This window comes from Amblyomma americanum, chromosome 1 (assembly GCF_052857255.1).
Source record: "Amblyomma americanum isolate KBUSLIRL-KWMA chromosome 1, ASM5285725v1, whole genome shotgun sequence".
In the NCBI taxonomy this organism is placed as follows: domain Eukaryota; kingdom Metazoa; phylum Arthropoda; class Arachnida; order Ixodida; family Ixodidae; genus Amblyomma; species Amblyomma americanum.
In genome coordinates this window covers 478,360,700-478,380,760 of record NC_135497.1, presented here as the reverse complement: position 1 = coordinate 478,380,760, position 20,061 = coordinate 478,360,700, and the positions used below count along the sequence as shown (strand labels likewise).

Genomic DNA, 20,061 nt, shown 5'->3' with positions numbered 1-20,061 from the left:
ATGTACCGTGTCACTAATGCTGGGCAGTGTTGGCTCTACCAGTAAAGAATGAAGACGTTTTACTGTGTACAATGAATGCGTGCCACCGTCCCTTAAACACTCCACCGCTAAGTGATCATAGCAATCGTCGGTTGTTCCTCAGTTCAAGTAAGGCCTCATCTTTCGTTGTAAGGCCTAGGTCAGTACTACAGCAGACGGGTCACGCATGCCGGTCGTTTTTTGTATGTGTGAGTTTAAATTGTCGCTCGTATCAGTCCTATTGGAAAACAAGCACTGCAAGCAGAGTACTAGACTTACTGAGTGGTGTTCTTGCATGACCCTTTTGAGAGGAAGAATGCTACGTGTTTTTCTGAATATGATTTACTTCTTTGTGTGCGAACGAACGAACAAGCTAGAATACCTTAAAAAGAGAGTTGAACTTTTGAAGTACTTTTGTCAATGCAAATTTGTTTGCTTCTGGTTTGTATTTTCCACCGGTTGAACAAAAGTTGTTGTTGTAAATGTGTTTACAAATTTCCCCACACATTTTAAAAAGCAACTGCACAGCAGCAGCAATAAAAACAGTATGCCAGGGTGAGATTTCTGCTGAGCGGTAGCTGTTGCGGTATCTCCATGAGAGGAAATTTTTACCTGTCTTGCGCACCATTGTCAATAAATATTTTTAGGAAAAATCGGAAGCAGGAAGAAATATATTGAGCGCAGGGTATTTTTCTTTATATTTTAATAAGTGCAGAGTAGCTTTTCTTCTCTTCTTCATCGAAAAAAGTTTTCGCACACTACTCGACGATTTGCGTTTATTTATTTGTTCTATTCATATTCTGTTGTGGAAGTTTTATTATATCTTGACTAGAAGAACAAAACGTTGGCTTTATTGTGTTTGTTACGCATTTGTTTAGGTAGCTGAGACCTGCACGAAACTAAAACAGAAAAATATTGCTGTAATATTCATGTACGTTGTTAACACTTTATTTCAAATATTTTTCGAAGTACGGACTCTTTCCGGCAGTATATGACTCCAAACGAAAGAAACGTCCAAACACACAGAACATATTGCTTCCAAGGCATTTGTGTATTAGCGCTTTGTGATGACGACTCCAATGAGAAAAATCCTGGACTAGGCGTAACCCGCCGACAGAGGTGGAGGATGGCGTCCAGAAGATTTTCATGGTCGTTCCCTTTTCTGAAAAGGCATGTTAAGTGCGAAATCAAGCTATAAATCCAGCTCTTCTTGAAGGCCTTTATTATGTGTGAAAGTGACGCATGGCATTTCAATAGGCGCCCCCTAAAAAAATAAAAAAACTTGCGCATAAAAAGAGTTTATTTTTTTACGGGAGTTTAATACCCTTAACCTACTCAGGCTATGACTGAGTGTCGCTTCGTTGGGGAGGGAATTGGGGCTCTCTCTTATCCTGCCCTCTGCGGGGATCACTCCTCAGAGCTATCAGGCTACGAGGGACGCCTTAGTGATTGTCTCCAGAAATGTCGACAACCATGGATCTTTAACCTACACTGACATCGCAACAGAAAGTGTGCCTAACGCATTCATGGCTTACCCTATGCCTGAGAAATCTGCCTTCGAAGTTGGACTTGTAAAATATGGAATGGTAAAACATTTTTGCTTGAAAAATAGGACTAAAGACCACCGCGGATAGCAAACAAGCATGACGAAACACCTGAACGATTCTCATTGTCAGCGGTTCGTTTTGTGCTCTCTAAACATTAATTTAGTTAATCATAGTACACAACACAACCCAGCCAAGTTAGCCCAAAAGTTTCACGTTAAGAGACGGCAATCGAAGGAGAGTATAACAACAAATAAGCGGAATTTTAGCTGAGTTGTTGTGTGCTGATCGTTTCTTGTTCTCCACTTTCATTATACATGTTTAGTGGAAAAAAAGGATGCTACAAGCGCGAAGAAACAATAGCGCCTTAGGAAATCAGGTTAAAACCCTGGAAGTCTATATTTTAGAAGAGGGGATATTTTATTAGCGAAAAGCATCTGGCAAGTTCAAGCTAGGCTGCCGTATTCAGCGTGTTTATAAGATTACCCGACTGAGATACTTATCAATACTGTGCAGCAAACCTCTAGTTTCTTGGAACGTAACAACATTTCGCCTCCTAGAACAATCAGAATCACTCTAAAAACTTTGAGAGAAAAGCCAACAAAAAATGAATATTATGCCCCCAAGAACAAACTGACTCCTGCCACATAAAGTTCGAGTACACTGGCTTAAAGAAATTGTAGTGCGAACTGGCAATAAGCAACCAAAAGGTCTTTATGCAGCCAAACAATCCTCTAACCCTACTGAGATAACTTCTACTAATTCCTTCAATAATACGACGTAATAAATAAATGGTTGCATTTGCGCAAAGAAAAACATTCAGCGCAAATTCTTTCCATCATATCGCTGAAAAGCTCCCTTTATTTTTTATATTTTCTACTGACCTGTAGGTAGTTTTTGTTTACGTGCTTATTTACTCACATGGTAGTGTGTGAACCCAAGAAGGTTGGATACTTTGCATCTTCAAGCCGTTGTGCACATTTGCCAACTACACGTAGCAGCTGTAATCCGAGTCAGGTTGACGGCCCCTCAATATGACTGTCGAAACATTGCTGTTGTGATCATCACAATTGAACGAAGGAAAATCAGAGCCTGGTCCTAAGCAGTGGCCCCAGCATTCATTTAGGAGACAGCTCTTGACACTGGATACGTGCACCAGGATTTCCACGGATGTGTTGCTAACGGCTCTGCCCACAGCCTTGAAATCTCCAGGATCTTCATGGGATGGAAGAAGGCCACACAGGAAACTATGTATTTCCTTTGCACTCTTAATATGTTTTTAAATGAGGGAAGCATCGGAGGAGAGTACGCATGCACGCAACAAGGCAGTAGCGGGGAACGACAAAGGAACGTGCGATTAAACCTGGAAAGATCAGAGTCGGCACTTTGGTTACTTATATTCGGCATGTAAGCGTCAGCTTCTCCTGTCCTGCAAATGACACTGCACTTGATCATAGTTCGTCTCGTATTTCGCCGAATACAACAACACCCAACACACCTTAATAACGTGCCTCATAAATTGTTCTTTAACGTCGAAAAATATTAACTAGAGGCCACTCATTAGTAGCTGAAATACAATCTTGGTAGGCTTATAGGAAATAACGCCTAGAACATGATGGATGCCACACGAATGCTGTACTGCAGCACAAAAAATTTATGTAAACCACCCAGCGTTATTTACGTACTCGGTCATCGCAAGCCCATGGGGGACCCTGCTTAGGGCCTCCAGTGAGGCGCTGCCTACAGGCGGGAATTAAATGCTGCCAACTTCTGCTCAGCAGTCATGCACCCAGGCCATATAAGCACTGCCAATAGTTGGAGTAATATTCTGGGAGAATGTTGCCAGTGTTGGTGTAGTGTCATTAACAGCCGGTCACTTTTTGCATCCACAACGTTGTCAGAACATGTAGCCTAGCGTGTCAAAGCGATTGCTAAATCATAATGATTTAATTTCATGGCGTAGACTCACTGCAGATGGCAGTTTCAAAGTGCTGAGGCCTCTATTTAATTTAGTCGTCTACAGTGGCGTTATAAACCCCTAAATATTTCTCCTACTAACATCCAAAACATTATTCAATTTATCCTATAGCTAACAGTTCTCGCTCACCATGACTGCAGTTAAGCTGCAAGGCAGAAGATTAGAAGTGAAAGCTGCCAAGTTTTAATCAACATTAGTGACTTCGTACACCAGCGGGGTGATCCTTTGCTGCCATATTTTATTTAGAGGAAAACAGTTTAGACAAGACAAGACTGTTGGTGTATTTCTTTATGTACTAGGTTCTACAGAATGTGCTACACGTTGACTGTTTATTTCATTGATTTGCTGAGAATAAAGAACGCTACCTCACTGCCGTGCAGCGGCACACTGTTCGAATAATGAAAAGGCGCCGCAGAAGAATATACATACTGTATTTTCACAGTTAGTTTCGAGAATAACATTCTTCTAGTTGTTGTCGTTTTTTTAGGAATATACTTCAGCACTTCCTAACATCCCCTAAAGAAGGCCACGCAATAACCGGTCAACATGTTTTTCTTAGAACTGAAATATTCACCAGTGAGTTCAGTGCTTTTCGTACGGGTCGTTCTTTTGCACTTCAGTGTGTAGAAATTCTAGACAGTGTGCACGTACGCGCTAGATTCCTATAGTTAGGCTCATAGGCAGCTGAGCTCAGCTATGCACCTAGGCCTGTAGACCACTGTGTTGTAAAGACGTATCATACTGTAGTGTCCAGAGTTTAGATTCATTCTCTCATGTCTTGGTTGCTGGTAAAAGCGCTCAGCTCCTCAATAGCCACTGTAATGAGCAAGTTTATATGCGCGCAATATTAAGCAGTACCTGCACCAGGGCTGTGTATGCCTCTGAGAGTGACGCTTGCAGACGTACGCCCAGGTGTACCGACAATGTAGGTGCGTATGTTGAAGGTGAAGGTACTGCAGGCTTCCAGGTGACCGCAAGTGAGCGGTGTCTGGTTCGGACGAAGAATGGTGCCGTTTCGGCATGCGTCCATGCGCTAGAGTTCACCACCAGCGTTTTCGCTTCCCTCATCTGAGGCCGCGATGATGTAGTAGTCGAAGTCGCCCCTTGGTCGCTCCCACGCGACGGTGAATCAGTCAACGCCAATTCCTTATAAGGTCAGATTTGTCACATCGGGCGGCGCTGGAAAGAACGTCCATTCGTGAATGCAGTGGGTATAAAATGCAGGCGACATCTTTACAGGGTCAAAACTAATTCCACTTTCAGATAAACAATGGCGTTTTGAAGAGTAGTTATATTTAGTAAGCTAAAAAACAGAACACTATTCTGAGACTATTTAGATCAGTGGGTTGTAGGGAAACGGTTTTAGGTTTTAAAGCGTAAAATAGTGATTGTACTCAAAATGAACGATGATGCCATCCCCAATTTGAGAAGTACTTGTGAACAGGTGAACTGTTGTAGCCTGCTTCATATTTTATGAATAATATTTCGCCATAAAGCGCTAAAACAGTTTCGAGGTGATTTTAGAAAAAATACAGAGGTGCATTTAAATATTCGTATATGGGAAAATACGCAAACTCACGAGAAGAGAAAACATCTTGCCGTATTTATGGGTCTAACAACGGCTGCAAACAATTCACTGACTGCATATCAGTCTCCATATAATTCCAGAAAGCGAAATGCATTTCAGTTTAACCCGAACGCATAGACTAACAATATATGGCAAGCTGTCTACTGATGGCGTTGCTCCGCCGCAACATTCCCTGTCTGGAGTTTTCACAAGCTATGTGTATTAATACGTCTTAACATACACATTAATGATGCGCAGTAACATAATGACAAGAACAGCTGCTAGACTAGGCTAAAGAAAAAAAAAACGAACTTTGTGTGGGCTTTGCTGCATAATCGCTGAAGTCAGCGAAATCGGCATGCAACCTCATGCTTGGTCGATGCTTGATATTGATCCTCATTTCCGTGTCGTGGCGTCACCACTTTCTCATCTCGACGCCACGTTCCAATTGGCCCGGATGGATGGATAGAAGGTAGGAGCGTCCCTTTTGAAACAGGGTGATGGCAGTTGCCACCGTGCTCAGCATTATTTTCCTTTATTCGTGCTTAAGTGTGTAGTAAGTTAAAAAATTCACCATTTTCTCTGAATACGTCTTCCTACAGTTTTAACCTTACGTCACCTTTCTGCTTTTGAGCCACCAATCTTCCAATCGCTTTTTGCTAATTTCCACCGCTGATTGCTTTACATGGTCATTGATATCTTTAAAACCTATAAGGCCTCAGGACAAGTGACTGTGCCTGCATCGACATCGGGATGGATACCATCACATTTCAATACGATGTGTTCTATTGTTTCTGCAGATTTACCGCACACAGTACATGTGTCATCTTCTTCGTTAAATTTCTTTTTGTAGCTGCGCCTCCTAAGACACCCTGACTTAGCTTCAAAGACTGCCTCTTGAGTTATCACAAAATGCTTCCTTCCTGATCTGCCTTTTCCAGTATGGATAAATTTTTGCACTTTGCTTCTTGCAACGTATGCCAGCGCCCTCTACATGGGCTATGAGACCTCGTTCAAGGCAATTGTCGACCAATACGTCAGTATGACTCAGGGACACATGTGCATCCTTATAAGTACAAAAAGCGCTACAGCATGCACAGTAACACAACCGCTACCCCTCCATCCCAGTGATCACATTGCAAACAACGGGCCAAAAAAGTTGTGCTATTTCAAGGATTGAAACGGCATACGCATTAACCCTCTCGCCTTTCCGAACCAACTCCTCATCCATTCGGCCAGGCGCCAGCAGCTCCGACACCGCGACCCCCGATCTGATTGCTCACAGCGCCGTTCAGTGGCGCTGCAATTATTGCTTGCTTTTAGCAGCACCTTTGGTATGCGCTGTGATAAACGAAAAAAGAAACCACCCCAAATTGGCCACGGCGTAGGATTAAGCTCTTGAGACGGCGTGCTAAAAGGTATTCATGATCGCTGGAGTTTCTTTCTCGTGGAAGAGATCTATGCTTCTTACCCAGCGCAGACATACTCTCTCCCAGCTCACCATTCCTCGACTTCATACCTGAAAGAGCTGTTCACTTTGAAGACAAGTGAAATAGTTTAAGTTTCTATATAATTATTTTAGAGCGTCCTATTTCTGTTTCTCACTCTATTCTCGCATGAGGTCGTGCGCTTAATTTATGCCAAAAAATTAGTAATTGGAACAGTCATTTCGTTGAACGAGTTTCTTCTGGTGTTCTTTTCAAATCTGCTTTTTCCTAGCCTTTCTTGGCTCCTAAACAATACAAAACCTTTCAATTGAGCGATTGCCTGATCTCAAACTAATGGTTAGTTCAATACGATTTACGCGATTGATCTGCACATGCTCAAACCAGTAACGGCCCATAATGAAAACGATATTTACAGCACTACTCTTCGCCGCTGCAATAGTAAATTCAACTATAATGTCCTAGTATACTTTATCCGTACTAAACACGTCAAAATCAGTCAAATCATCACAATCGTGCATCATGTAAATTCTGGCACTGGCCCCTGCATTGTTTTAGTCAATACTCTGGTATTAAACATCCATCTAGCGAGCGCCACCTCTCCTGGAGGATGCGGCGAATAGGGTGGGACCCGTATAGCTCGATTATTGTTTGACATAATACATAATATTTTATAGTGAGCCAGGCATGTTCATTTCTGGACCGAGTTCGCAAGCGGCACTGTATTTTTGTGAACGTTGGCTTCATATTTGCAGCATCTCACGGTTTTCTATTTCTTCTTTGTGGCACTACGCGAAGCGGCGGCGATTGCCATCGTCATGCTGAAAAAGGCTCGAACTCGAGCAGTTAATGTGACTTTGTCCGCTCTTCTTCCTGGATGCGACTTCTTCCTGGATGAGGCATTGAGTCAATGGTCGTGCCGGCTTCACTGTTCTTTTAGTTCGACATAAGACGCGCGACCAACTCTACCTATATGCCCGCCAATCCATGCCGCCGGCACCTTGTGGGCTTCGTGCCTGAATTTAGCGACTGCGTATAAAACAGACATTTCGTGTTGTGTCTGAGTTTCTACAAAGCTGTCACTGGGAATACAGCTTAAGAAGACAGCTGCCTTCTACTCCCGACAGGCAGGCAGATTATTTAGCACGCTACTCGCTCCAGCGCCCCCCCCCCCCCCCCAGCGATATTTTTATCCGATTCGCTATCGTCTAGTTTTTGGGGCTCTTCTTATCGCTAAATTTAATGAAACGTGAATTCGTTCTTGGGCTCTCCTGTAGTCGTCTGTGCGCCATTTTGTACCACGCTTTTCCTTCACTTGTACGATCCGTCTACGCGATGCTATCTGGTTGCCATTTGCTACGCTAGAGGACACTGCTCGCTTCCACACGGCTTTCCCTTGATGGCGGCACGTTCTCGCTCAAACTGATCATTCCGGCAGTCTGGACACTTCACCTAGCTATCAGAGAGATAACTGCCGAGCCAGTTGGTTTTCAGACATATTGCCGCAAGTTTCAGCTCAACGAAGACACCACAAGAAAGAGCAAAACATGGGCACTTACAACAACTGTTAAACCAGGTGAACGCAGTCGACATTTAACGACCCCCCCCCCCCTCCCGCAGGCATACGCTGCAGGATTTTGAACGGCGACTGGCTGAAGCATTCCGCCCATCTTATTTATTACATACCGCGCTTTAGTCAAAGCGCACTCATATATCATTTTCACCGAACTCGCTGACAGAGACGTCTGATCAACTCCGAAACAATATATATAAGCATGATCAGTGTGGTTATCTCCAACGAGCTTCTTAGCCAGCAGTGCCACAGGGAACCATAAAAGCATCCCATATTCATCTCATCCACACAGATTTATTTGCCATGTGTGCAAGAATGACGCCTGCATTACACTTCGCATACTTGCGCAACAGAAACGAAGGAACAAACGAAACGCACAAGCAGCATTGTGCTAAGCCATTTCATATTTGGAAACGCTGCGCGTGCAGTCATCCACGTTTTGCGCTTTGATATTTACTGGTACATACTGCGACGAAACGTGACGAGACCGCGCCACGAACTGGTGATCTTTTTCATATCAAAGTTAATGCGGAACTTAAGTATAGATTCATGATGCCTTCTTCTTAAAAACACACTCTTAACAAAAACTGCGATATAATCTGAAACCTGGCGCACGCCAAATATTCGAAAAGACCCCTATATTTTGAAAGCATGTCATTTACGGAAACAGAATAAAACGAATTGGTAGGAGTTATTCTGTGGATTAGGGGGTAGATTAATGTCAATTTGTGGGAATTATTGGCTGGATTAAGGTGGAAGAGAGAGTAGGGTTAGCATAGTTTCATGTGTCAATCCAATGATAGGTACGAACATCCTAGTTCTCAGATTTTGCAATTTGGCTGTGATAGTGACGTCATGGCCCTCTCGGCCAAACATGAAATCTCTTCCCGGCGAAACTGAGTGGTTTTCTAAAGACGACAACATATATTGCACTTCGAGGCGAAAAAACTTAACTTCTACCAAATGATTCGGCTTTCAGACGACATAAGCCTTGCTTACTGCGAACTAAGCTTGGGAAGCGGCGTTTAAGTATGTTTCAATAATCGTCCAAGGTAACTTGCATACGCTTGCGCGCGATTAATTTTAGTCGGGGTTAAGCATTCTTCGCTTCAAATTCAACTTATTCCCCGACCAGACAATATTTTTTCAAAGCTTAGATTTCATTTTAAATGATATAGCGTCAAAAAAAAATTAACCTCAGTGAGATTGGCGGTAAATACTTACGTGTTTAAAAACTCCCGCTCACTGAAACATTTTTTAGAGCGCGTAATAGCGCTGTGTGCTCAAAATAGCCGAATAAATTAGCGTGTCCAGAACATACCATCCAAATACGATGTCTCTTTAGAGAGCGCTCAGAATTGCTCAGAAGTGACCACTTGAAGACGCCATGTAGTACCCACATAAGTTTTCTCAATTCAGCGACCCCGCAATAGCATGGCTGTTTTCAGCAAAATTTAATCAAAGAGCCGTTTTCCATAAGCTCTCCATTTTAAAATGCTCATCTGGTTCTCTGGTTCTATCTGGTTCTCTGTAGCCATCCATATACTTTGTTTTTCAAGCGTCTGTGTAAAGAGACCCGACCATTGGGTAGAAGGCGCCTGGGCCTCACCATTGGCTCCATATCGCAGCCAATCAATGCCGGCCAATGGGAAGGTCTGGCCGAATGCTGTACACAGAGCTATGTGGTACATCTCACCAGTGGGTGCATACCGCAGTCAACGCCAGCCAACGGTGAGGTTCGGTCGTCAACCACGCAATAGCCAGGTCGCTTCTACACGTGCTTGAAAGACGCGGGCATATCTGATTTCCGCAATGATAGAGGACCAGACGGACACGAAATCGTAATTTTAAAATGAACAGCTTATAGAATACGGCCCCGGATTAGATGATGGCGTCATAATTGTAATGGCTATGCCATCACCACGAAAATTGACTGCCTCAAAGAAAACTGAAATTTTAAAGGGCTAGGGATTGAACACTTTACACATCCCTCAGGCGCTTACAAAATATCAGCTAACCGCCTGCAAGGAGTTGAGAAAGGCTCAGTCTTACCGAACGAGGGCGTCCTCACCAAAGCAGCCGTGGGACTGCTTTAAATGGTGTCTTGTCCACAAAGTGCAGTAGATGCGACCAGGACGCAGTACTCTGTGTCCGGAGTGGTAACAAATTCCAGCCACGGCAGCGGAGTTTCTTGATGCACGCACTTCTGGACGCCGTCGGTCGAATTGCAAACTTGGAAGGCGTCGCAGATTTTCACGGTGTAGGCATCCGTCGTGCCCTGAGTGGACGATGAGGAGATCCACTGCAAGCGTGTCAGTGATGGTGACAGGCCTGTGAATGTCACATTCTTGGGTGGATGTAGATCTGTGAAAATAAAGTGATGAGGTAAGTGTGGCGTATCTGCATAATTCGTCGCGCTATACCTTACTTGTATTCAGTTTCGGGATAAGCCATAAAATTGCCCCGTCTTGAACTGCTTACCAGATGACACAAATCATTCTTTTTAGCGAAATATAAACTCCACTTCAACTTATCGCAGCGTTCAAAAGTATAGGTTGCTTGCTCAAGGCAAAAGATTTAGAACTCTAAGGAAAACATCATTCACGCGCACTTTAACAAGTCCTCACGTATTTCTTGTTCAAACAGATTTGCGCCCAGAATGCAACATCATGCACACTCGTTTTATCAGCCGGGATACATATTCTGTCCGTGCTATCGAAAGAGAATCTGCACAGAAAGACAACGGGAGCGATAACTATTTCCTTGTCAGCGGTCGCTTTTCACAGTACAGAATGTCGGTTACTAAGCCAACATCTCATTTCAAATTTAAGTCCTCATTCACTTGAAGAGTTTGACGCACACCATTTGCTAAAGTTTTCCACAATTGTCGTCCTTATTATAACATGCCGTCATAGCACCTCTTGCTGGTATGATATTACTGAAAGCATTTCGTGTTAGAACTCGCGCTCATCCAGTGTGTCGTATTTCATGCGCCCAAGTTCTTGTAACTCTTCTCATTCAGGCCTTTCATTCAGCCTGCAGCCGTATTCTGTAACGATCCATTTTCTTGACACTCTATTCTGTGCTATTTCATTGGTTGCTCGTCCCACTGCAGCAGTGCGTTAGAGCAGACGTAACTCCTGCCGTGATAGAAACGTGGCCAAGATGCGCCCGGCTTGAATTAACGCCTCCCGAGGTCGTGTCACATAGGCCGGCAGCGTCGGCGCCTACAAGTGATTGATCACGACACACTTTACGCACCAGACAACGTTCATCGTCGTTTGGCGAAGAAACTGGTCGTCGTTTTTTACGACAAATTGGCGCCGCGTGGTTCCAGGGATTCATAACGTTTGGATGTGCAGAACAACGCGGCTTAGCGACAGCGGCGCTCCGACCAGCTGTGTGTGTGATTCGCCGAAAGCTTTACTACGTGATTCTGCTTTCATCCTGCTGACGTGGAGCAGAAATATAATGGCAATGGAATGCATCGCTATAGAATACGGTCCCCGGTCAGATATCTGTGCCACTGCGCCGTGCGAAACAAGGAAGATATGCGCGGGTGCATTACGCTCGAAGCAGAGCATAGCGTATCATCCGCCAGTCACGGCGGCGAGAGGTTGCCGTACTGTGTATCAATTGAATTCCTTTCCATTCCATTTTCTCCTCTGTCGTTAATTTCTTCTCCTACTGAAACATGGCATCAGAGAATACCATTCGCTGGTCGTCACAGAAACGCGCCCTCACATGCCGCTTCTTTTCGTGAATGCGTCTCGAGCTCCTGTGGCACTGGAGGAGTGGCCGGCGATGAGTTAGTGCAGCATGGGGCGTGTCGATCAGCCGGACTGGAAGCTGCGGCAGGACCAGATCGGCTGTGTCAATCTTTGGATGTGCGGTATTGCTACGGGCTGTTGCTTTCGCTCAGTGACGTCACTACCAAGAGAAAAAGAATATGAAGTGGATCATTAGGGATGCTGTTTTGTGGGTTTTACAGCTCCAAAGCGACTCAAGCTATGAAGCACGCCGTAGTGAAGTGCTCCGGATAATTTCGACCACTTGGAGTCTGTTCACTTGCATTGACATCGCATAGCACACTAGCCTCTACCATTTCATCTCCACAGAAAGGCGACCTTCGCGGCCCGGGACAGAACCCGCGTCTTTCGGGACAGCAACCAAGCGCCATAACCACTGAGCCACCGCAGCGGCGACAGGCCATTATAGAATACGCCCCTTGGGCTATTCGATGGTTCATCCTGATAGGAAACAGAATTTCATGTTGCAACAGCGTGCCTCCAGCCTTTGTGCAAGATAATTTTGACAGCATATATTCAATTGCACTATTAGAAAACAAACTTAATTTTATTAGAATCCCCCGTCACGAGTGTAAACACTTGAGGCTTTCAATGCAGCAGCCTTAGAGCGCGCGTTTTAGGGCAACCTCAGCGGTACAAGAAAAAAGTTTTAATTGTTCGATGATCTTGAGGATGTCAACGTCACATGGAATTGAAATCAAAAATGGGATAAATAGTTATTTTAAAGAAAAAACGTGACTCCAAATGTTTCTAAGAAGTAAGAATATAAATAAATTAACTGGGTTGAAAACAAGATTTAGTTTAAAATAGAATCAAACCAGGAAATTTGAAGTCCCGAGTCGTGCAACCTACGCCAAGGCCATCCGGAAACGAGCGCTCTGCAGGGTAAATTGAGGTCCTGCGTGTCTTGCGTTGAAGCAAAAAGTAGTTAAAAGTAGAAAAAAATGAAGTTTATAATAATAAAAACACATATCTAAAGCAATCAAAAACAATAAAATGTAAGGAGTAATAAAGAATAGTTACTGTGCCTGCGAAGTGAAAAGTCAAAACGACCCCCAGGCCACTTAGGAACCTAATAACGCTAGCTCGTGCTACACATAAGGCGGAACTTCATATCACTGTAATTACTTTTAATCAAAAAACTTGTGCTCCCGTCTCATCCAACTACACCAGCTGTTTCACCAAAGGCTCTCAGAAGCTTTCAAACAAGTATTTTGAGTCAGAAGAGCGCTTTGGTTGTCACAGCAGAGTCACAGGAGTAGTTGATCAGACTAAAAGTAAGACGTGCTAACTAGCAGGCAGGCTGTCTAATACCTTATATTTCATTTTCACGACTACCTTTAGTCTCCTCATTTATTGAGAGGCTTGTAAGCCAGCGTAAGCAATGCCCATATTAGCTTTAAGTTTTTTTTTAAATTCTATTATCGTCGCAACTGCAGCGCATTAAATTCAGGGGCCACGAAAAGCGGATACCACAGTAGTGCGACCGACGAGAAAGGACGTCAGCGCCACCTACAAATGGTCGTCACATAACGCCACTTCTGCCACGTACTGCCCGCTCCCATTCTGGCGCGGCGAGAAGATCACGTGACACTCGCATACCTGTGAGGCGCAGTTGTAGCCGTTCTGGTAGCGTGCTGTCGCTTTCGCTCATGTGCGGCTAAAAATTGCTTGCGCTGCAGCGGCTATGAGAATGGCATCTTAGAGATCCTAAAAAAAACATTTGGAGTCACTTGAACTCCGCCTCAAGGCTATCATACGGTACCATTAATAGGTTTCTTCGACAGACCGGGGCCCTCTTTACACATAAGTTCGCTGACACGAACACTGTATTTAATAATACCATCACATAACGAGGAGTGCATCCTTAAGAGAACAGAGCGATAGAATTAGTGATTCCTGCTCTGCACGTGCTCTTTCTCTTTCAACCTGGTTTTTTCTACATGGCATACAAGTTGATCTGGTCATTCCCGGCACTAAATTCACAGATCTTGGACGTCGTCGTACGCAAAAGATGCGCGACGGCGCAGGCGGGTCGCTGTTTCAAGCAGCGACAACGGTGGGAATTTCTAAATTCAGTTAGCTCATAGCAAACTTGACAAGGCTTTTGCGCAACGAGGCGTTGAGCAGATGGCAATTGAACTGAATTTATTTTAATTATTTCACAGACTCTCGGACTGGCAGTGGTGTCAATAAAATGCCCAAGACTGATGCCCGAAAGCTCTGTAAAGCAATGTAGCTCTTCTTCTTGGTTTACGGTTTAGGGTGTTTAACGTCCCAAACCGACTCAGGCTATCAGGGGCGCCGTAGTGAAGGGCTCCGAAAATTCGACAAGCTGGGGTTCTTCAAAGCGCAGTGACATCGCACAGCACATGACCCACTAGAGTTTTGCCTCTATCGAAATTCGACCGCCGCGGCCGGGTTCGAACCCCCGTCTGGGTCAGCAGCCGAGCGTCATAACCACTCGGCCACCCCGATCTTTCACATGGTGTGGGCATGTATTCAGAGTGCTCAACTTCAACCTTCATCTACCCCTACCGAGAGGCATGGCCCTCCTCAACTGCCGCAAACTGGGGTCCCAAATGGCGCTGCATGGTAAACAGGGTGCGAGACGGGGCCTGGTCGTGCGGTGTCCCAGACTAAGGATACCGACCATGTACGTGGTCTTCTCTTTTTTTTAACATTAAAGAAGTTTTTCAGCACCACCACAGCGGCGGCTATATATAGCTTTCGTGTGAAGCCTTATGATTGTAGCGGCGTGGATGATAAACCACAGTTACTCGTTTATTTGCCTTAACGTCGTATGAAGAAAAGACCGGCCGCTTTAGATGGCTAGTTGCGCATCCACGCATCGAAAATCTCTTTGCATCTGTTCACTCAACCCAGCGGGCTCAGTCCGTACAAAAGTCACTGTAGAGGTTCACTTAATTCGTTTTTATCATGACGCTATCAGCACAAAAAACCGTCTACAGCAGCTTGTTCAGCCATTGTGTAACGATAGCAATACAACGCCACCTCTTCGAGCCTTCAGCGTGGCCAACGGGGACACCGTGGCCTCCCCTGATAACGTGGTTTGTCACGTGACCGGCCACGTGGTTGGTCACGTGGTAAGGCCCAGCTCCTGCTGCCGACGGCGTGGCGCGCCGGAGAAACAGAGCTGTAAGAGCTGTGCGCATGCGCCGTGTCAAGTGGGACGAAGATGAAGAAGCAACGCCCGGCGAAAGGAGCGGCGAACCACTGAGTTTGCAATTCGACTGAGCGAGTTCTACTCGGCCACATGTAGAAATCGCGTCACTCCAGGTCTAACAAAAGCTAAATTTACCACAGCCATTTTTAAAGGAGGTGTTATTTCAACTCTACGATGCTACTGTCCCTTTACCACTAGTGATCATTCGTTATGAGCTGTTCTTCATTGGCGTTCTTAGACACAAGAAAAGTTATGTCTACGTAAATAGATAGGTAATTCATTACCAATGATGAAAAATATTAATTCAGGCAACATCCCTCTGCAATTCACAGCTTTAAGTTCGCCTACCTTCACAGTAGATGGCGAGAAATTTCCCTGAAAAACGTTTTCTCTCTCTTTAGACAATATTGTAACGTAGGGCACTTGAGTACACCTGACTGGCGCAGCGCGGACGTCATTGTATTTTAAATGCATAGCGCAAGTGAACATTGCTACCAAATATTTTATTCAAAAACTGCATGTTAAATGTTCGGATGCCACGACAGTTATTACCATAAGCCGCTGCAATGGTACTACCATCGATTACCTTTTGCCTTCAAGGCCATCATATTTCACTGCCGGAATTTGGAGTATAATGGTCATTCACTACAATTCTGGAAGCAACCGTACTACAGCATACCTTTTCCTTGTATAAATATTTCATGCACGGTGACCCCCTGGGAAGTACGTTCTGGAGGACCGTTGACGTGCGTGTAAATGGTCAGGCTGGCGTTAGTGCAGCTCTTCACGTGATGGCAAGTGATGTGCGTCTGCTGTGGTCGAAGGAGTGCTCCACTTGCGCATGAACCTACACGTTGGTTTTCGGAGCCATCAAGTGCACTGTCGCTGTCCTTGACCACCATCCAGTAGTAATCGAACGAGCCCCCGGGCCGTTCCCAACTGACAGTAAAGAAATCTTCGCCCGTGGCTGTAAATGCAGCGTTGCTCACGTCTGGAGGACCTGAGAAGACATTTTTTGATAATCAGCCTTGATTGCAACTTTTGTTTATTAGGTTTGTGTTTTGGTGAAGCGTTTTTGCTTGGTGCAGGTTTGCATCCAAGTCCCTTTTGACATACCAGGTGTTTCAGGGAAGCCGGTTACTAAATATTTTAAATGCAGGGTCTTTAAGAAAAGGGGAATTTTTTGAGCAATATTACTACTACTGTTGGCGGACGTAAGAAAAAACCGAATCATGATTAGTAAAATGATTACCTTATTTTTAATACCTTACTTTTTCACCATTATTGATATGCACCAGATTGTGATTAGAGAATTGTAGCCGACCACTCGTAATAACCATATTTGTTTTCGGAATTTCGAAAACGAGATCTCTCTTGCCGCTGTGGCCCGACTAATTTGGCCCAATTCTCGCGCCGCTCGAAATACGCGCACTTGCGGGAGGCCGCAGAGCGACGTTGTGCACATGCAAAGTGACATCCTCTGCACTGCCCTCCCTGCAGTAGCAGAGTGGCGAGGAGCGGGGAGCACTGCAGTTCGGGTGGAGCTAAGATTGTTGCGTGGTACGTGCTCACGGAGTGTCCCAATTTGATTGATGTCTCTTTGAGCCCTCCTAAAAACGCGTGGTTTTCTAATTCTGCGTGAAATGGCTCGAATGATGCGGAAAAGACACTCCTCTTTTCGAAATTTTAAAACATATATGGCTGTTACTAATGGCCGGCTTCAATTACAATGAGGTGCCTATCTAAAATAAGCAAACATTTAAATAAAAGATTTTATTTAATCACTTTAGTAATTAAAAGAGTTCGCTTGTTTTCTGACGCCTGCCAGCAATGGTATTAATACATCGCAAAAAGCTTCCCTTTTCCACACAAACCTTTTTTTCGGAATTAGTAGCCAGTTTCTCTGAAACACCTGCCAGATGTTGCACCACCCTGCTTGTAATGTCTTGCTCTGCAAGAAACACCGTTCGCGGCCTCTGATGCTGAGATCCTGTGCCATTGCGATTTAGCTGCTATCATGGAGACACAACAAAGAACCGTAGTGGAACTGGCAGATATAGTGATCAATTTTTAAGAGGAACACAAGCGATTTGCGAGAAGAACTGAAGAGACGCGCACAAGAAGAAGCTTTCAGCGGTCGCCAGACGCGGATTGTTCGAAAGTCAGACACAGGTGCTACATTTCGAATCTGCCCACTACTTTCAACAGCTCTATGTTCTGTCATGACGAACCACCTTTTCCCGTCAACCACTTTTATCAACTCCTACACATTGCAGGAAAATCACTTCCCAAATTTTGTTACCATTCAAGGTGAAAGTTTGACAGCTGTATCAGCACTAGCTCTCAACCCAGTTTCATGACACCAATGTCCACAGCAACGCCCGCGTGTCTTACCTGTGAATCCATAACGTGAACTCATCGGCAGCATTGTCTGAGTGCCAGCTGAGAACTTTATAAAAGTAGGAGTCACTTTGGCGAAGACTCAAGTACAAAAGTTCCTCACCACAAATTTCGGCGCTCAAAATGCCACCTATCGCAAAAATGTGTTATCAAAATATATTAGTGGAAGACCAAATATGCATTACCTTCGGATATTGTACCAAGTCAGGCCTGGTATGTTCTAGAGCCGAAGTGTATATCGAAGGTAAGCGTTGTGACCCATTGCCATAAGGTGTTCTTGCTCCGCTGTCTTACGCCGGCAACTGTTACGCTATTGATTCCAGGCTTGTTTGTTTCGCAGACTTCCGCTTTAGATCAAATGAGTTTTACATGAATTTAAAGACTTTAGTGAGAAAATTGCCGGGCGGCACGTTGCCCCCAAATTGAAGCACGCAAAATCGCACTTAAAGTAAGATTTCTTTAGAAAACAAGAAGAGGACTCTGATTGGTGTGACTACCTCCAAGACATTGCGTTTCTTGTACATGCAAAACGTTGATGGAAACTACTGAAAACGCTAACAGTTAAGACGGAAGAGAAGAACACACATTGTATTTTTTTCTATTCCTTCCAATCTGTTTGTTAGCACTGGCCATTCATTTCTATCTGTTTGTATCAACCATGCCGACTAAGCCCTCTTCTTGCATGCTATAGGTGCGTGAACAGAAATCGGAATTACTTACGAAATGCAGGTGTTCGAACTTCAGCTACGGCGGCGGCGCTCTGGAGAACTTCTGGCCCGCAAAGTACGGTAGTGGTGACCAAAACACAGTACGCGGTATCTATAGTGCTGTCATTTTCTTGCCACGTGTCAAATGTCTGGACGTGTGTGAAAGCAGTGACGTCTGCTTCCGGATGACACGTGCGAAAGGCGCTGCCGAGCTTTACCGCGTAGCCTGCCAGAGTGCCGTGCCAATCTGCAGGAGGCATTCATTGGATCCGGCTGCTGAAGACTCCTGCGACTATCGTCATGTTCCTTGGCGGATCCGGATCTGGTTAAAAAGCAGGTAAGAAAGCATCGCTATGAACAACGTTCACCCCACAAAAACTTTTTGCTGCTTGACCCTGCAGCAACAGAACCAGAGGCAGTAGTTTTATTTTGTTTAGGAACAGCAGCTACAACATGATTATCTTACTGAGGATCAAGTTGTCCTGCAACGTTCCTTGTGTGGAAGATACGATTTGATGACTGTGCGATGGCTGCACACAAATATCTTAACGCAGAGTTGCGTGCTAATTATTTTTTCTCTATTTCAGATTTCCTGTGCATTCAGCAACTTGATACAGGGAATTATTACGTGTGCGAAAGAACAGTAAGTCTACATTCTGCTGACTTGTGACATGATAGGAAGGGGGCATAAAATTGTGAAATATTATAGCTGTCAAGTGTTGTGTGGAAGAGTTTGAAAACGAGAATGTGGAAACTGTGTTGTGACTGAGTGCGAACATGCGTGCAGAGAAACCACTGAAAGTATTCATTACCACTATCGTTTCAAACTCTTAAAGGCGGGAATCAAGTGTTTCCCTAATTTGTTGTACTGCTGGTGTGCCGAACTGCACACATATCAAAAGCCTTTGACTGACTTCTTTTTTTCTTAATTGCGGCTTCGCTAACCCGAGGAAAAATATAAAGTCAAATAAAACAAATTGAAATAAATGACTGTCAACTGCGCACTTTTGCATGCTAAATTCATTCATGCCACAAGGAATCCAACGATAAACCTTGGAGCAATTGCCCACTCGCTCTGCTAACAGACCACTTCTTTATTCGCCTGTCGTCGTCTACCTCAACAGCAATATGAACTGCAAAAGAAAGGTTTCGGGATTCAGGCAGCCTGTAATTGTGAATATCTGTTTCTGTTCTTCGCAAGAACCTTTGTTTTTCACACACTTGCCTCCGATATAGACACAGGACACAATAGACGGCAATAGAAAAGTTCTTCATTATCCATGCAACTTCAAGGTCAAAATGCATCCTCTGCAAATAGCAGTGAATATCAATGAACACTAAGAGAATGTAGTAAATGCAGAGTGGATATGTACCTTTCCCAGGGATGAAGATGCCCCGTAGTACGGTACCTGTGGAAGTGAGCTCAGGTGATACATCGAGGTGAGTCCTCAACGTAAAGCTGACATTGGTACATGCTTCGAGGCGGTCACAAGTGACGCTTATCTGGTTGGGGTGAAGGATTCTGCCTCTTGTGCAGAATCCGGAGGGGTACGGTTCCGCAGCGCCTCTGACCGCATTTTGGCCGCCGGTCACCTCTAACCAAGTAGTAGCTGAAGCGACCTTCTGGTCGCCCCCATGTCACAGTGATGGAGCCAACGTCCACAGACGCCAAAGCAAGCTTGTTTACTTCAGGAAGGGCTGCAATAAAGTTTGTTCGCAACCTCGTATCAGTCAGCCGGTTGTTCCAATAGGCCTCATAACAAAGCTATCCTTTCGAGATATTTGCATCCACAGAGATCCATGTCTGTGGTTGTTACTTGACAGATTAAGCCT

The 20,061-nt window shown here is 44.6% G+C and overlaps 1 protein-coding gene across 1 annotated transcript; it reads right to left on the bottom strand.

The window, feature by feature from the left end:
- Window positions 1-1,019: 1,019 nt before the first annotated feature.
- On the bottom strand, window positions 1,020-19,691 carry LOC144104940 (uncharacterized). Its single transcript, XM_077638174.1, has 7 exons — window positions 19,602-19,691; window positions 18,242-18,550; window positions 15,801-16,121; window positions 10,178-10,489; window positions 4,399-4,719; window positions 2,484-2,777; window positions 1,020-1,180 (listed from the first exon to the last, which is right to left on the bottom strand). Exons 2-4 carry the CDS (start codon window positions 18,486-18,488, stop codon window positions 10,218-10,220), a joined length of 840 nt encoding a protein of 279 aa, XP_077494300.1. The 5' UTR covers window positions 18,489-18,550; window positions 19,602-19,691; the 3' UTR covers window positions 1,020-1,180; window positions 2,484-2,777; window positions 4,399-4,719; window positions 10,178-10,217.
- Window positions 19,692-20,061: the final 370 nt, after the last annotated feature.